This window comes from Stegastes partitus, unplaced genomic scaffold (assembly GCF_000690725.1).
Source record: "Stegastes partitus isolate 25-593 unplaced genomic scaffold, Stegastes_partitus-1.0.2 Scaffold503, whole genome shotgun sequence".
In the NCBI taxonomy this organism is placed as follows: Eukaryota; Metazoa; Chordata; class Actinopteri; family Pomacentridae; genus Stegastes; species Stegastes partitus.
In genome coordinates, this window is record NW_007578234.1 from 28335 (window position 1) to 42088 (window position 13754).

At 46.3% G+C, this 13754-nt stretch overlaps 1 protein-coding gene across 1 annotated transcript in view; it reads left to right on the plus strand.

The window, feature by feature from the left end:
- LOC103361431 (pituitary adenylate cyclase-activating polypeptide type I receptor-like) overlaps nt 1-13754 on the plus strand; it is a 44179-nt gene that overhangs the window by 5337 nt on the left and 25088 nt on the right. Inside the window, exon 3 of the mRNA XM_008287509.1 lies at nt 13077-13184. Within this exon, the coding sequence (XP_008285731.1) occupies nt 13077-13184 (108 nt within the window). The remainder of the gene's footprint in view (nt 1-13076; nt 13185-13754) is intronic.

Here is a 13754-nt window from a genome sequence, read left to right on the forward strand (position 1 = left end):
TATATATAAATATTTTATTATATTTGCATTAACTACTAGCCTGATACTGGATGTTTGACAGAAGGAGGGAAAGCTGGTAAAAATCCTTAAATCTACCTCAAACTGCACTTATGCGTGTTCTAGTTTCTGTTTGTGCCCATGAGAGAGCAAACTGTCCTGAAATATGCAGTAAAAACGGTGTGATATATATTTAGTCTAAAGGGAACGACATTTATTCCGCCGTTTAAAAAACTCCTGCATGCGTGTTTAACATAGTAATTCATATTCCATTAGAAAGATGAAACACCTTTTAGTGAATGTGAAATGAATGAAGGCTTCATCCAGCCCCTGAATCAGCGACTCACTCGTGTCTGAAGTCCTTCCACGCGTCGCCGTTAATCCTAATTGAGGTGACATTCAAGTGCATAAGAGCCTCGTTCCCGCCGTCCCTTCATCACAGTCTAAGAACAGTTTCCTGAACAGCCAGCGCAGAAAAAACCTTTTTTAATCTGAAATGAAATGTTTGAAATGAGTCATCAACCTTTTGACACGTCAGTTAGCTGCGAACTCCGACAGACGATAAAACAGCGCCGCCGTCCCCCAACGATCGTCGGGAATTCGTCCAATTTGTGGTTTTTGCTGCTCCGGCTTTTCTAACGTGGATGAATGAGGACGAAGGCTTCTCTTAACACGGATCCTATAATTGTGCCTCTTTTTTCTTGGCTGCCTCTAATCTCACGCTAGACGTGGAATCTTTTCATGATCAGTTGTCACGTCTCCCTCAGTGTCTGTGTGACTCAAACCCAGAGATCTGAGTCTGTAGACGCGGGAACTCCCTTCTGGGGTTATTATTCCACCGCTTGACAGGCGGCGAGAGTTTAATTCGAACTCGAAAGCGACGAACACACTGCTAACGAGAATCCGACCTGCAACAGAAAACAGGATCGAGCATCTGCTGCCGCACCAACAGGTTAAATCATGCATGAACTTACAACAGTAAAGGCTAAATGTAAGAGTGAGACGTCAGTTAAGGTAGCCTGGACAGATGTACCTAATGAATGGACACCCAGGGGGAGGCCAGAGTACAGGAAATATTAGTCCCACAGGGGCAAACGTGCAGCGTCACAGCAGCAAAGCGACGCAAGAAAAGCAAGAAAACACAACTATAGACAAGGACACGAAGAACACAAATGTAAAAATATCTGCATGAATGAGAAGACAGGATGAGAAGCCAGCCATCATGAGAGCTGGAGATCAGATGAGAAGCTTCCTAATAAAGAGACAACCTCTGCTCCAGACCGGATGGAGCGTCTCGTTATCTCTAGAAACTAAAGAGAAACGTTCAAATACAGCAGGCCCTGATTCAAAAACGTATATAGAAGATGTGTGCAGGGACGACGTGACCTCTCCATCGGTGTGCTGACCACCTGTTTAAATCCTCGAGCTTGGCCGTCTTGTTCTTTTGAATGACTCTGACTGAGAACTCCAACAGGCAACACAGCAGCAATCACCAGACAGCCTAAAACACACCCTGCTTATGGTGGGTTTTGCTCTGAATGGGGCCGTAATTTACAAAAGGAGCACTGTGTTGTATTAAAGCAGACTGGAGAGGAGACATTGAGACCATAAACTCGATAGGAAAACGTTTACTGAGGGAACAAATCACGTGGGAAGAAGAAGGGTCACTTTATGCAACCTGCATGCTGTTAGAACAAACTCAGGTTTAAAGCAATGCTGCCTCTTTATGCCAACGTTGATCTGGGTTTCTGAAGGTAACTGGCAAACCGCTCAAGAGCGTACGATAAGTTCTTGATGTGTAGTGACGTAGACCTGCTAGACTAGTGGCTGTTTAGCATCGATAGCTTCCTGAACTCGGCTCTCATGCGTCTGGTCTGTCGAGAAAAGAAGAACAATGTTTTGTTCAAGCGTTACGTTTAATGATAACCTAGAAAAGCACTTGGAGAGGTCAGATTTAACTTAAGCTAAGCTAGCACAACGTTAGCAATGCAACGTAAATGAAAGGCATGACCGACGCATCGAAGCACGCGTCAATCCTCCTGACTCATGGCAAAGAGAGTTAAAGTGAACCAGGAGACCTGCTGAGTCATGGTTAACATCCCCACATGGTTCTGAACTGATCCATCAGTAGCTCCGCTCAGCCCACTGCTGTGGTGCTGCCTGGCTGCAGCTTCCTCCTGCACTACTGAGCAGACAGCGGTGAGGACTGAAGGACTGAATGGAGTCAGAGCTCCATCTAGTGGACAAACGGCACAACGGCAGCATTCTGCGCGACTGTGACACTTAACAGCATTTACTGTTATATGACAGAATAAGCAGACGGTAGCCAGAACATCACCAAAATGTCATCATCTGTTCACTGAGCCGTTATCATAATTTCCTGAAAGTTTCATGACAATCCGTTCAGAACAAACCAACAGATAAACGCAGGCTAAAACATAACCTCCTTGGCGGAGGTAATGAATTAAAATAAGTTAAAAGCAGAAAAACAGTGACGTGTAAGCTGTCAGTTAAATCTAGTGGAGTGGAAGTGACGTGTAGACATCCTACTGAGAGCGTATATGACCTTTAATCACACGTATTTGAGTTAATGTAGCTCAACACAGTCTCCACTGGTGCTACCTTTCATGCTACGTGTTGTTGAGATGCTTCAGTCCAAACAGCGCCGCTAACAGCTAAATTATAAAACACCTTCTTCTTCTTTCTCTGCAACAGTCGGAGAAAGCGCCATGCCGTCCTCGTGGTTCTAGCGCTGAGACTCATCCAGCCTCGGCGGCGCTGTCCGGGCGGAGGCAGCGTACAGGCAGCAGCACTGGATGCACATCAAAGCGCCCACATCCAGCGTGTTCTGTGCGAGCCCACATGCTGTCAGTGTGTCAGGACATGCCACTATCCTAATTCATACTGTCAGTGTGCATCAGCTCTCCAGGAAAGCTGCAATTTGAGCACATCTCGTTCCCAGTGTGGCGTCCCGGTCACCTCTCCTCGGCTGTGGGAAACATTCGACATGTGTCACAGGATATGCTAAATAATGTACCTTAACGAGAGCTTTCTGGCTTGTAATGAATTCGTCCGCCGCTGTGTCGTAGTGAATGACGTTAATTCAACCCTACGACCTGCCAGATCCTTTTCTACACAGCGATCTGAACTTCACTCATTAAATCGGGTCAGTTCTTCGTCTGTGCACAGACGACGTGCCACCAGCTCTGCCATGAAACTGTATTTGGAAGCTATTAGGATTTCAGCGGGATTAGAGCGATCAGTGCAAACCTGAAGAGGATCCTCCCCCTCACCAAAATTAAAATGGAGAGATCCAATTCTGACAGTGAAATAACCAGAACATCTCCTAATCCCTGATATCAATTTAGTCCCAGCGTAAAGACGCTGAGAAGTTTCTCCTCCAGCAGACACCACGAGCCGCCGTGCACTTAGCGCCAGCATTAATCGTCTTACAATGGATTTCCTCCCCTCACAACAAGATGCACTCGACAGGGAGCCGTTGTCTCTTCAGCGCGGCGATTAATTCTGGCTGAGCGTGAATGGAAACCCACAGCAGAGAGGAGGAGATGCTCTTTTACAATAGTTTGGTGTGAACGTGACGAGAATCGACTTTTTCTTCTTCTATTATTCACATTATCAGGTTATATATGATTATTGAAAACAAACATTTTTGCCTGGCTAGCATGTCCATACGGTATTCTGTCATGGGAGACACGAGAAAACCGTCGACACCACGGCTCAGTGTTTTCACTCTGAAACCACAAAGTCTCTAAAACATACCTAAGAAGCCTGAAGGACCAATCCTGGCAGGGTGGAGCTTTCTGCATCACCGTCCATCTTTACTTCCCGTTTCCACGTGCGGCTGAATTATCTCCCATCACAGCTTGACATCGTGTTGCTACGGAAACGTGACCAGATTGCACACGAAGCGACGCGTTCATCTGCCGTCGGTTTGAGGCGGCGGGAGGGTTTACCTGCAAGATGCTACGAGGGGGGTGCACGGTGGATCGGTGGGTAGCGCCGTTGCCTCGCAGCTAGAAGGTTGGATGGATGGATGTCACGAGGAGCTGAAGCTGGTTTCTTCCAGCTGTTTGGAACTGTTGCTTCTGAGTTGTTGTCTAACACCTGCAGCATCAGATTCACGTGTGCGTCTCCAAAGACGAAGCATCGGCAGCTTCAGGAAACTCGCATAACTACAAATTGAGAACAAATCAGTCTGGACCAGGACTGTTTTGTTGTAGTTTATAACCAACCTGTGGCGTCAGACAGCGCTCGGATCTACAAGGTTAACTAGAAATGAACCCAACATGTGTTTTGTCACATCGCCACCATCCTGACGTTGAGTCCTGCGCTTTCAGTTTTACTGAAATCCAAAATAAACCGGGCTGGTAGCTGTTCAGACACTTTGATCAGCTGCTGTTAGAGTCGGTCTGCTGTCGTCTTATCATTCTCTGTGGATGGTGTCTCAGCATGAGGCCACGAGGAACATTAACGGACAAGTCCCAGAGATGCTCTCACACCTCATCTCTGAAAGGGGCTTTACAGCGAGTCGTAGGTGAGCTGGTGTGCTTGACATGCAGTGAGTGGGGACGGGTGGGCAGAAGGACTGTGCAGATCTCCACATGCTAGAGGAAGCATTAGTCATATCAAGCTGAGACAGGGTTTTCGGGGTTTAATCGATGACCAGAGGAGGATCTAAACAACATTAACGAGGGCTGAGCTGGCTCTGTTTGTCCCGTTAAGCCGGCGAACCCTGTCCTGGAATGACTGACCTTAATTTAAAGGTGGAATGCTTCTCATCTAATAACCTTTTAAACTTAGCAAACATCTCCTCTGTTTGCTGTCCTGTGTGGCTCATCGACACAAAACTTATTCCAGCGTCCATCTAAATATGCTGACTAGCTAAATGTCCACCATCCGTCTCCAGAATCCCAGACTCCACCTTTACTGATGTCATTACCTCCAACTCCAGCTGTGCTTTTCCTGCTCTGACACCTTCACATGCTTCCCAGAGAACCACATGTTGCACGACAACATCTCGTGGTGGGCAAATACACATCCGTTAATATTTTATACTTCAATCCCACGCTGCTCTGCGTCCCCCAACAATCCATTTCCTTTCATCTGGTCTGACATGGTTCTGCAGCAGGAATACGGTTTCTTAGGTTTTGTCTTGCGCAGGCCGAAGCCAAGTTATTCTGCTTTGGGTGATTTTGGCCATGAGACCAGTGGTGGTAGCATGTGTAAGTGATTAGCGCTAGCGGGGTTATTCCCAAAACCAAAAATATAACGTCATTCTCCCCCCAAGAGAAACTTTGTCCTACATTAGATTAGATTAGACGGGACAAGGAGGGTCAAAGCTGCTTAAAATAGGGAAAAAAATAAAGTGTTTTTAGTGATGACAAGCTTAAAATTGCTCAAAAGGAGCTAAAAAAAAAAAAGGAAAGCAGCATGCATACAAGGAAAGGCTTGAAGAATGTCCAACTGTGACACATACGACCTTCTGAATTAAATCTGTTGCTGCTTGTGGGACCAGCAATTCCAGTTTCCTTGATCCTGGGATAAATGTAATAAGGGCGTCTTTCTTCTTGATTTCTTTCTTGCCCAGAGTCGTCCCAGGGACCGTAGCCCAGCCCCAGTTATTACTTTGATGAGATTGGACAGCAGTTAAAGCGCCTTAAGCCTGCCGAGGCAGCAGACCCTGGTGGTGTCCACATACACTCCCTGAATGTCTGAGCTGACCAGCAGAGCTCAGCCCTCCGTTCAGTTCGCTCGTTCTCCTCCTGACAAACCTTTTGTCTTGTTCCAGTTCCCAATAACGCTAATGTGAGACCCATCGCTGGGACTTTGTTCAGGTTCTATCTGCGACTTATTAAACAGACTGAGAATGAAAAATACTGCTGCTGTTCACAATAAAATGTATTTAATCAAAGGGATGAGCCGGCCTCGTCCATAAGACGCCCTGGCAGGCACCAACAACGACACGCTGAGGAAAAGGGAGAATTATATGTGCTGACAGATTCTAATGCTCCTCAAAACACTGGAGGGGCAAGTCCACGCTCAGGTTTAACCCAGGGCTGGACTTTACCACGCTCATTTGGAATTATTAATTACAGAAAAAAAAAAATGCATTTAATCGCACCTTCCTCGTTTCTCTAATTTATGGCCCACTGGTACCACTGATGCACACTCCAGCCGCTAGGTGGCGCTAATGCACCTACAGTTGGTTAACCAGCCGTGAAGAAGATGCACAAGAAAGTTTGGTGACCAGTAATAAAGACGAGACGCATCGCTTGGCTTTTGTTAAATAAGCCAAATCTGTAGAAAGCTGAAGTCGACTTTATGCAAATGAGGCGACGCTCCAGAACACGACACCAGAAGTTTCACTGCACAATGAATGAGAAGCAAGAAGCTGACGGATCCTGTGGACTCGTAGCAGCTGGACCAGAGCACGGTGGTGTTTAAACTGTGCAGCAATAAGACAAAAAAAGTCTTAAAGTGTTGAATATAATCACTGTAGCTGCACTTTGAGTTGCGCTGATCTGTGACTGCAGCAGACAGATGAAAATAAACACTTTGGTTGTTTTAGTTCACGTTTATGTCGATTCATTGATTCAGTCGTCAACCAGAATTTATTAGAACTGAGAAACTTTGCTGATTAATTGCGTCCAACCACTAAAGCAAACATGTGGAAGCCCTGTTAGCGGCGTTAGCGCTGTTTAGACCACATCACTGTACAAACTGCCTCCTGCAAACTAATGAGCTCCTGGGACCCACTCTGGCATCACAAGCGAATAAACATCGATGTGTCGACGCTGCTGGTTTCAAAATAGCTTCAAGTTTTCCAAAGAGTCCTTTCTAAGTGATGTAAAACTGGATGTTGGTGTGGACGACCAGGAGAAGCTCTGTTTTAAATAAAACCTGCCTTCAGTGCCGTGGGTCTGCTCGATGCTCTGACGTCCCCCCAGGCTCAGAGCCGGTCTGCTCAGGGACGCTGCTACCTCACCAGTGACTCACATAAACCATTTACCACCACCACGACAATCCTGCCTCCTCTAACGCAGTCTGCTGTCAGTCCAACTATAAGGTGACCTGTACAGAACAGAAGGAGCTATTAAAAATATCTGCTAAGGAGAAGCGAATACTAACATAGAAAATATCGAAGGTTGTTTTAAAACGACGAGGAGCCGTCGTGCCCGGATTCTGTGTGGACCGGTCCTCACAGGTTGCTGCTGGAAGGTGCAGGTTTAATTTCATGCATGTGAACACATGCAATGAGGTAATCTTTTCCGGTTCCTGAACACCAAAGCCCAGAAAGGAGAGGAGGACCCACTTGACAGCTGGTGTGAAGTGATGGATGGATGGAATCAGAAGGCCTGACCGCTCATAAATAAGGGTCAGCGGATAGAAGCTGTCCACGCTTACCAATGCGTTGGTGGCAATCACGGACAGCAAATTAAATTGGAGGTTGCATTAAAGAAGTCCGGATCGGTCCTTGTGATCTGAACAAATCGCTTCGTCATTTATTAAAATTATCCGTCGTTATGAGGACATGCTAGCTAGCGTCCTGTTGGGGGTAAAAGCAGGATCAATGGGGTGATTAGAAAGCTGACCTTATCTCACGCTCACTTAAGGGTCACTATAGAGAAGAAAAACTGGCCAAATCAAGTATTTCAAAGGGCATCCATTAGACGGTGCTTTTACCTGGAGCTCAATCAGCAGCATCCAGACTCAGAAGGTCTTTAGCGGTCAGAACCTGTAACGAGCACCTCTGGATGTGGCATCGACCTCCGAGCCCTTCAGCTGCTCATCACCCTTTAATGGTTTTGTGTTTGTTGTGGACCAGGAGTGTCTACATCTGTTGTTTGTGTGAATCGAATCGATGGCAAATGATTTGGGGTTAGCAGGAACCTTCAGGTTTAAACTGGGTTTTTCACATCATCATGATAACTTCTCCAAATATCTGCTTTGCTCCAGAGCAGCTTGATAACAGATGGACAGGTATAAAAACGAAAACATGAACAAATTTAGCAAAAAAAAATAAAAAAAAAATGTAGAAACAGTGAAAACAAACAGAAATCGGTGCCGGTGGCTCTGTGAGGCTTTGAGCTAAATGCTAACAGCAGCAGGCTAACATGCTAACAGTGACAATGCTAACATGCTAATGCTAAGCACCATGTTCCCTGTCTTAGTTTAACGTGTTGGTATGGCAACATTGGATAATTACTAAATCTAATAATTTAGAGGCTTTATAATTATTTAATCTTGTTTTTTAAATTCTAATAAATTCTGGCTGACGACTGAATCAATAAATAGACATAAACGTGAACCTGAACAATCAAAAGTGTTCATTGTTCATCTACATTTATCTGCATTCTTCATCTGTCTGCTACACTCACAGATTAGTGCAACTCAGAGTGTAATTATAACGATTATATTCAACATTTTAACACTTTTTGGCAGTTTGAACACAACCATGCTCTGATCCAAGCTGCCATCAGGAGCGATGCGTCTCGTCTTTCATCTGTTCACCAAACTTTCTTGTGCATCTTCTTTGTGAACCAGCTTTAGGTGCATTAGCGCCACCTAGTGGCTGCAGTGTGTGCATCAGAGTTACCGGTGGGCCGGAAATGAGGGAACTGAGAACGGTGCGATTAAATGCGTTACTTTTCCTTTCATGTGTCATTTTTTTCTGTAATTAAATGAAATGAAAAAAAAAAGCAATTGCCTGCTGGTGAAATGTGAAGGCATCAGAGAGTCGATGCAGTTCATCCTGCTGGGACCACGAATGTTTCAGACCAAATTAAATTAAAATCCAAGCTGCTGAGATATTTCACACGAAACCCCAAATGTGGAAGAAATGTCACGTTTCCACCGGAGTCATTAGGACTCATCCTCGTGGCGCCGGGAGCATCTGTGCATGTGTCCTTCAGCAGTGGTTTTGTTCCAATTAGCGTCGTCATTCATCATGAAGCCGGTGGACGACGTCAGGGCGGAAAACCAGGAGGTCCGTGTGCTCCTCCTGTAGAACTCCTACGATTCACGGTGGCGCTCCTGAGACCGCCGCTCACAGAACCAACAATGATGACAGAATGCCCTGAAGTGCATTTTAACACAATCCCTCTGGATCCTCAACTTCAAGAATATCCGTCTGAGTCAGACGAGACGCCGCTGAATCATCACACACACCGCGGCCTTGCCGCCGTCTCCCAGGGTTACGTCGGAGGTGACACCATTTTTGTCAGACCCCCGGATTGGATGTTGGTTTGTGAGAGACAGAGAAGCACAGGAGAAGGAGTGGATAATGGATTCGACACAGTGGCTTTGTGCAGCTGAAATAAGGCACAGAGAGAAAATGTGCATTTAACCCAGACTGCAGGTCAGATTAACGTCAGCAGCCACAACAGCTTCAAACCGTCTGGACTGCTCCTCACCGGACACCACGGGCTCCTTGGTCTTAAAATGTTACTGTAAAGGACAGTTAATTCTGAGAATAATCAGTAATAATTAATGACAGCTTTTCCATTTGTCGCCATGCTGACTCTTGGGAGCGTCAGTCAGCAGCTCAAAGGCTGCCGGATGGATGAACGTTCACGTCTGCTCCCCAGAGGAAGACGTCCACTGACTCCGGTGGTTCCCTGTGGTGTGGATCAGAGTGGGATCCATACTAATCCCGTACAGATATCTTCAAAACTAGTTTCCATCAGCTTTAGTTGACTTTTTCTTCAGATGTTAATGTTGTTTAAATTGGACAGTAACACCTGATTATGATGCTGCTGCTGTGATTAGTTGGCGTAATCGAAGAGGCTGATGGTGATAATGAGGTGACGTTAGTATCTACATTCATCACCACAGCTGTTTTTCTTATGTATAAATGTCCTTTTTGTTTCAGGCAGTGGTGGCAAAGAGTCGGATCTCTGTGAAGGTTTCCAAAGACTTTGAGATTATTTGAGTACTTCAAGTGAAAGCAGAGCTAAAAGCTGGTACCGGAGGCCTTCGTTTAACTTCTCTCCTTCTCCCCGTGCTCACCAGTGTCTAAAACCAATTTCATAGTGAACTGGCCCGGAGACATTTCACTCAAACCTACAACTGAGGCTGTTGGCGCCAAAGCGGGACAAACCGCTGTCCGCCATCTTGAACTGAACTACCTGCAATGTAGCGGTCAGCGCTTCCTGTGGCTCGGTCCAGTTTGCCGCTAAATTTTCACAGCAAAACCATCATGGGCCAAACTTCAAAGCAGCACCGTGACATTACCAGTGGGCTGCTGGTTGGAGCACTTTGACACCAACTAGTCGACCAGAAACACTGATCAGAACAACATCAAACTAAACCTCGGATTCTTTGTGGTTTGACCCACTCCGGTACTGAACCCCTCAAATGTAGCACTAGAGGGAAAGTCAGTGGGTCTCCTGAGTCCTTAGGATCCATCCTCTGAGGACCACACACTTCTGTACACAAGTTTTTTGATTTAGTGAAATCCAGGCCAAAGCTGTGAACCTGTCGACAGCCACGTGGATAAAATCCAACAACTGCCTGGTATGAAATCTCACAAAGGTCAAATCTATCTTCCTACATTGTCTTCAGACCAATAAACTGCCCAACGCGTCCACTGTCGTGCTCTCAGACTGATAAACCCGTCTGATATTGCCAAAGACCTTTGCTGTGACACCATCATCTGGACATTTACTTTCCTTTTTTTTCTGAACTGCCACTTCAGATAGAAACTACAGCAAGACAGCAGTTCAGGAGACAAGCGACGGCACCAAATGTGGGTCACCGACGTCCTGCTGAGTGAAGAGCAGGAACCAGAACATCAGGCGGTGTTTATGTTCTCTGTAAGAATCCACTCCCGGACCTCGGAAAGTGTTTTCTGTTCCTTGAAACTCACAGTGCCTCAGGAGAGTGAATGCTCCTTTTTTTATTTTCCTAAGAAGAGATTTTCTCCTGAAAACGTATCCGACATTTATTTTGGTCTCATTTCAGCCGTTTGGCGATAAATGAGAAGAAACGTCCTGTTGGCATTAGGTACCGGGTCCATTTATTTATTCCCTCCTGTCACGTCCGTCATCTCACTGATCCACTTCACACCAGTGAGTAACTCCAAGTTTATCCAGAATCCCGTAAAAGCTTTTTACCGTCATCAGTTCAAAGAAACAGGACGAGGCTGCCGTCAGCCGGCTCACTTTTGATTTATTAGGCCAGAATTAATAGAAATATCCTCCTTTAATTACACAGGACGGTAGGTAATCAGGTCATCTGTGTGTAACGTGTGGACGGCGTTTGAAGGCGTCCACGCATGCATGAATATAATGACAGGAAGTCATCGGTTCATGGAGTTGCTGTGAGGCGTCTGGATGGTGAACAGACAGCTCTGGATCCTCTCGTCCTTCGTGGTGTTTGGATAAATAGCAGCCACATCATGCAGGAGAAGCAACTGTCTGCTTATAAACTGGCTGCTCGCGTTATGGGCAGAAAATGTTCTTCTGATCTAATCGAACATTTCTAAAAGCACACCGAACCCAACGCTGCACAGACCTGAGCGGAGGTGGGCCTCGACAGGAACCGGTGCTCTTAGCTAAACGCTAACATTAGCGCGCTAACATTCAATGACCTAAAAACACAAAGTGTCATTAGCTGTAGTTGAACAGGTGACAGGTGTTCATCCTGAGGGAAACGTTCCAGTCGACGATTAAACTCCTGAAACATCTCCGTCAAACTCATGCACACATTCAGAAGCTCCTTAACAGCCTCGGCGTCGCTGTGCTTCTCCTCGAATGTGCACATCTTAGAAGTCTACGGCTGTATCATCTCCAGTCGCCCTTCCCTGCAGCTCGAGCACACCAGCTCACCTTCAGCTCTGCTCTGAATGACTGCTCTACGCCACACACCGGCGAGCTGTAACGTCAGAGACCAGCTGCAAACTGACAGGACTGCTTCTGCTGGTTCGTTTCCTCAGCCTCGGCACTGACTGCAGTAAAACCCTCCATAAGGACGTATTTACAAGGTCAGACGTGTGGATTCACTGGTTTAATACAAACCACCAGCATGATAGATCCATGTGGGCCACAGCTCTCCTCTGGGAGCACAGACGTCTGCAGAATGATCCATCAGCTGGTTGTTGAGGTGTTTGCATCAGTTAGACAAGCAGGGCTCACACAGTTTAGTGTGTTCAGGGCAGATCCCGACACCAATAATTAATAATTCATATACACACTGGCAGTTAAAATAGAAAACACTGGTGTTATCCTGCCAGCGTTTCTCCTTGGCTGCTGATCCTGGTGATGTGGAGCTGGCCGTGGTCTGGTGGACGGTCACTACAGACGGGGAGAGGCAGCGGTACATTTCTCACCCAACTCCTTTTACTTAGAGCTGACCTTCATGAAACAACCTGACAAACGCTGCACAAGTGGAACCGGCCGAGTCAACAACCAGCCGAGCCCTTCTCAGGATCTCAAGTGTCGCGGCAGAATTATTCTCTCAGTCTGAGGAACAGAGACAATCAGCATCTATCTCCTGTTTCCAGATGTGTGTGGCAGCTTCAGACTCTTCACGGGAATCAAACATGAAACATGCCAACTACAAAGCAGCAGGAACGAAAACCGTGAACGCTTGTGGAGCGCAAGTACAACATGAGAAGCTCTGATTTCCTGGTGTTGGACAGAACTCAGCCTGACTCGGGCTGGATGCCTGACAGCGTCCAGGTTGTCTGGCTGCAGGATGCATGAGTGGGAGCGACTGTGGGCTGACGATGAGTGGCTGAGCCGTCTGGTACGATATGAACGATAAGAACAGCCGGTGGAGCAATACCTGTTCAACACATCTGTCTACATCTGTCTGGCTCTGTCAAACTGCCTTTTGCACACTTTTTCTTCTATAATTTGCACCACACATGAAACACTTTGACATTCTTATTTCACATGGGACCGTTTTCCTGAGAGTGTACATTATAATTATTGTGCATTTTATATTTTTCTCATTGTTTATTTTTACTCATCGTGGCGCTAGCTTCACTCTTTCTGCTGTAACAACAGGATTTCCCCTCTGGGATTAATAAAGCATTTCTATGTTTTTGTTTTCAGGATGTAAGACCGAGTGGGACGAGATCGGATGCTGGCTGCGAGCTGAAGTCGGGCAGGTGGTCAACGTGTCCTGCTCCGAGGTCTTCCAGCATTTCTCCAGCAGTCAAGGTGAGCATCGACTTGGGCGAGCACAGAGAAGAGCAGCGACTCATAATCAAATCATCTAATCGATGGGATTTTCTTAAAATGCAGAAGGTAATGCTGGTACACTGCGCTTCAGTGCTACGTTTAATTATGTGAACCGTATAATCAGCAGCACCAGTGCAGGCTGGAGTCACTGACGGAGCAGCGCCGCTTGAATAATTCATGTCTGTTTGTTGGCAAGAAGACACACATACTCTGGGATGTTTCTGGCAGAAGTGACTTGAAATCGTGTCTGCAGGGTTCATACGTCACAATCTGACATCCTCTCAGGCTGTTGGTGTCTCCAGAAAGAAAGAAAGTGTTGATGATACCAAGAGAATCCACCTCCTGACTTATGAGGGTGACAGTGTTTGAAACCTTCCTGCCTTCCAGGTCTCTGTAACGGACCGGGCTCGAGCCACATCTGCTAAAAAACAGAAAAAATATTTGAGGGTTGTCAAGCGCGGCGCATCCACTGAAGACAGTTTCTGGGATTTCTGGGACTGAAATGGATGTTGTGCTTCAAATATCAGGCTGCTCGTTACTTCCATCCAT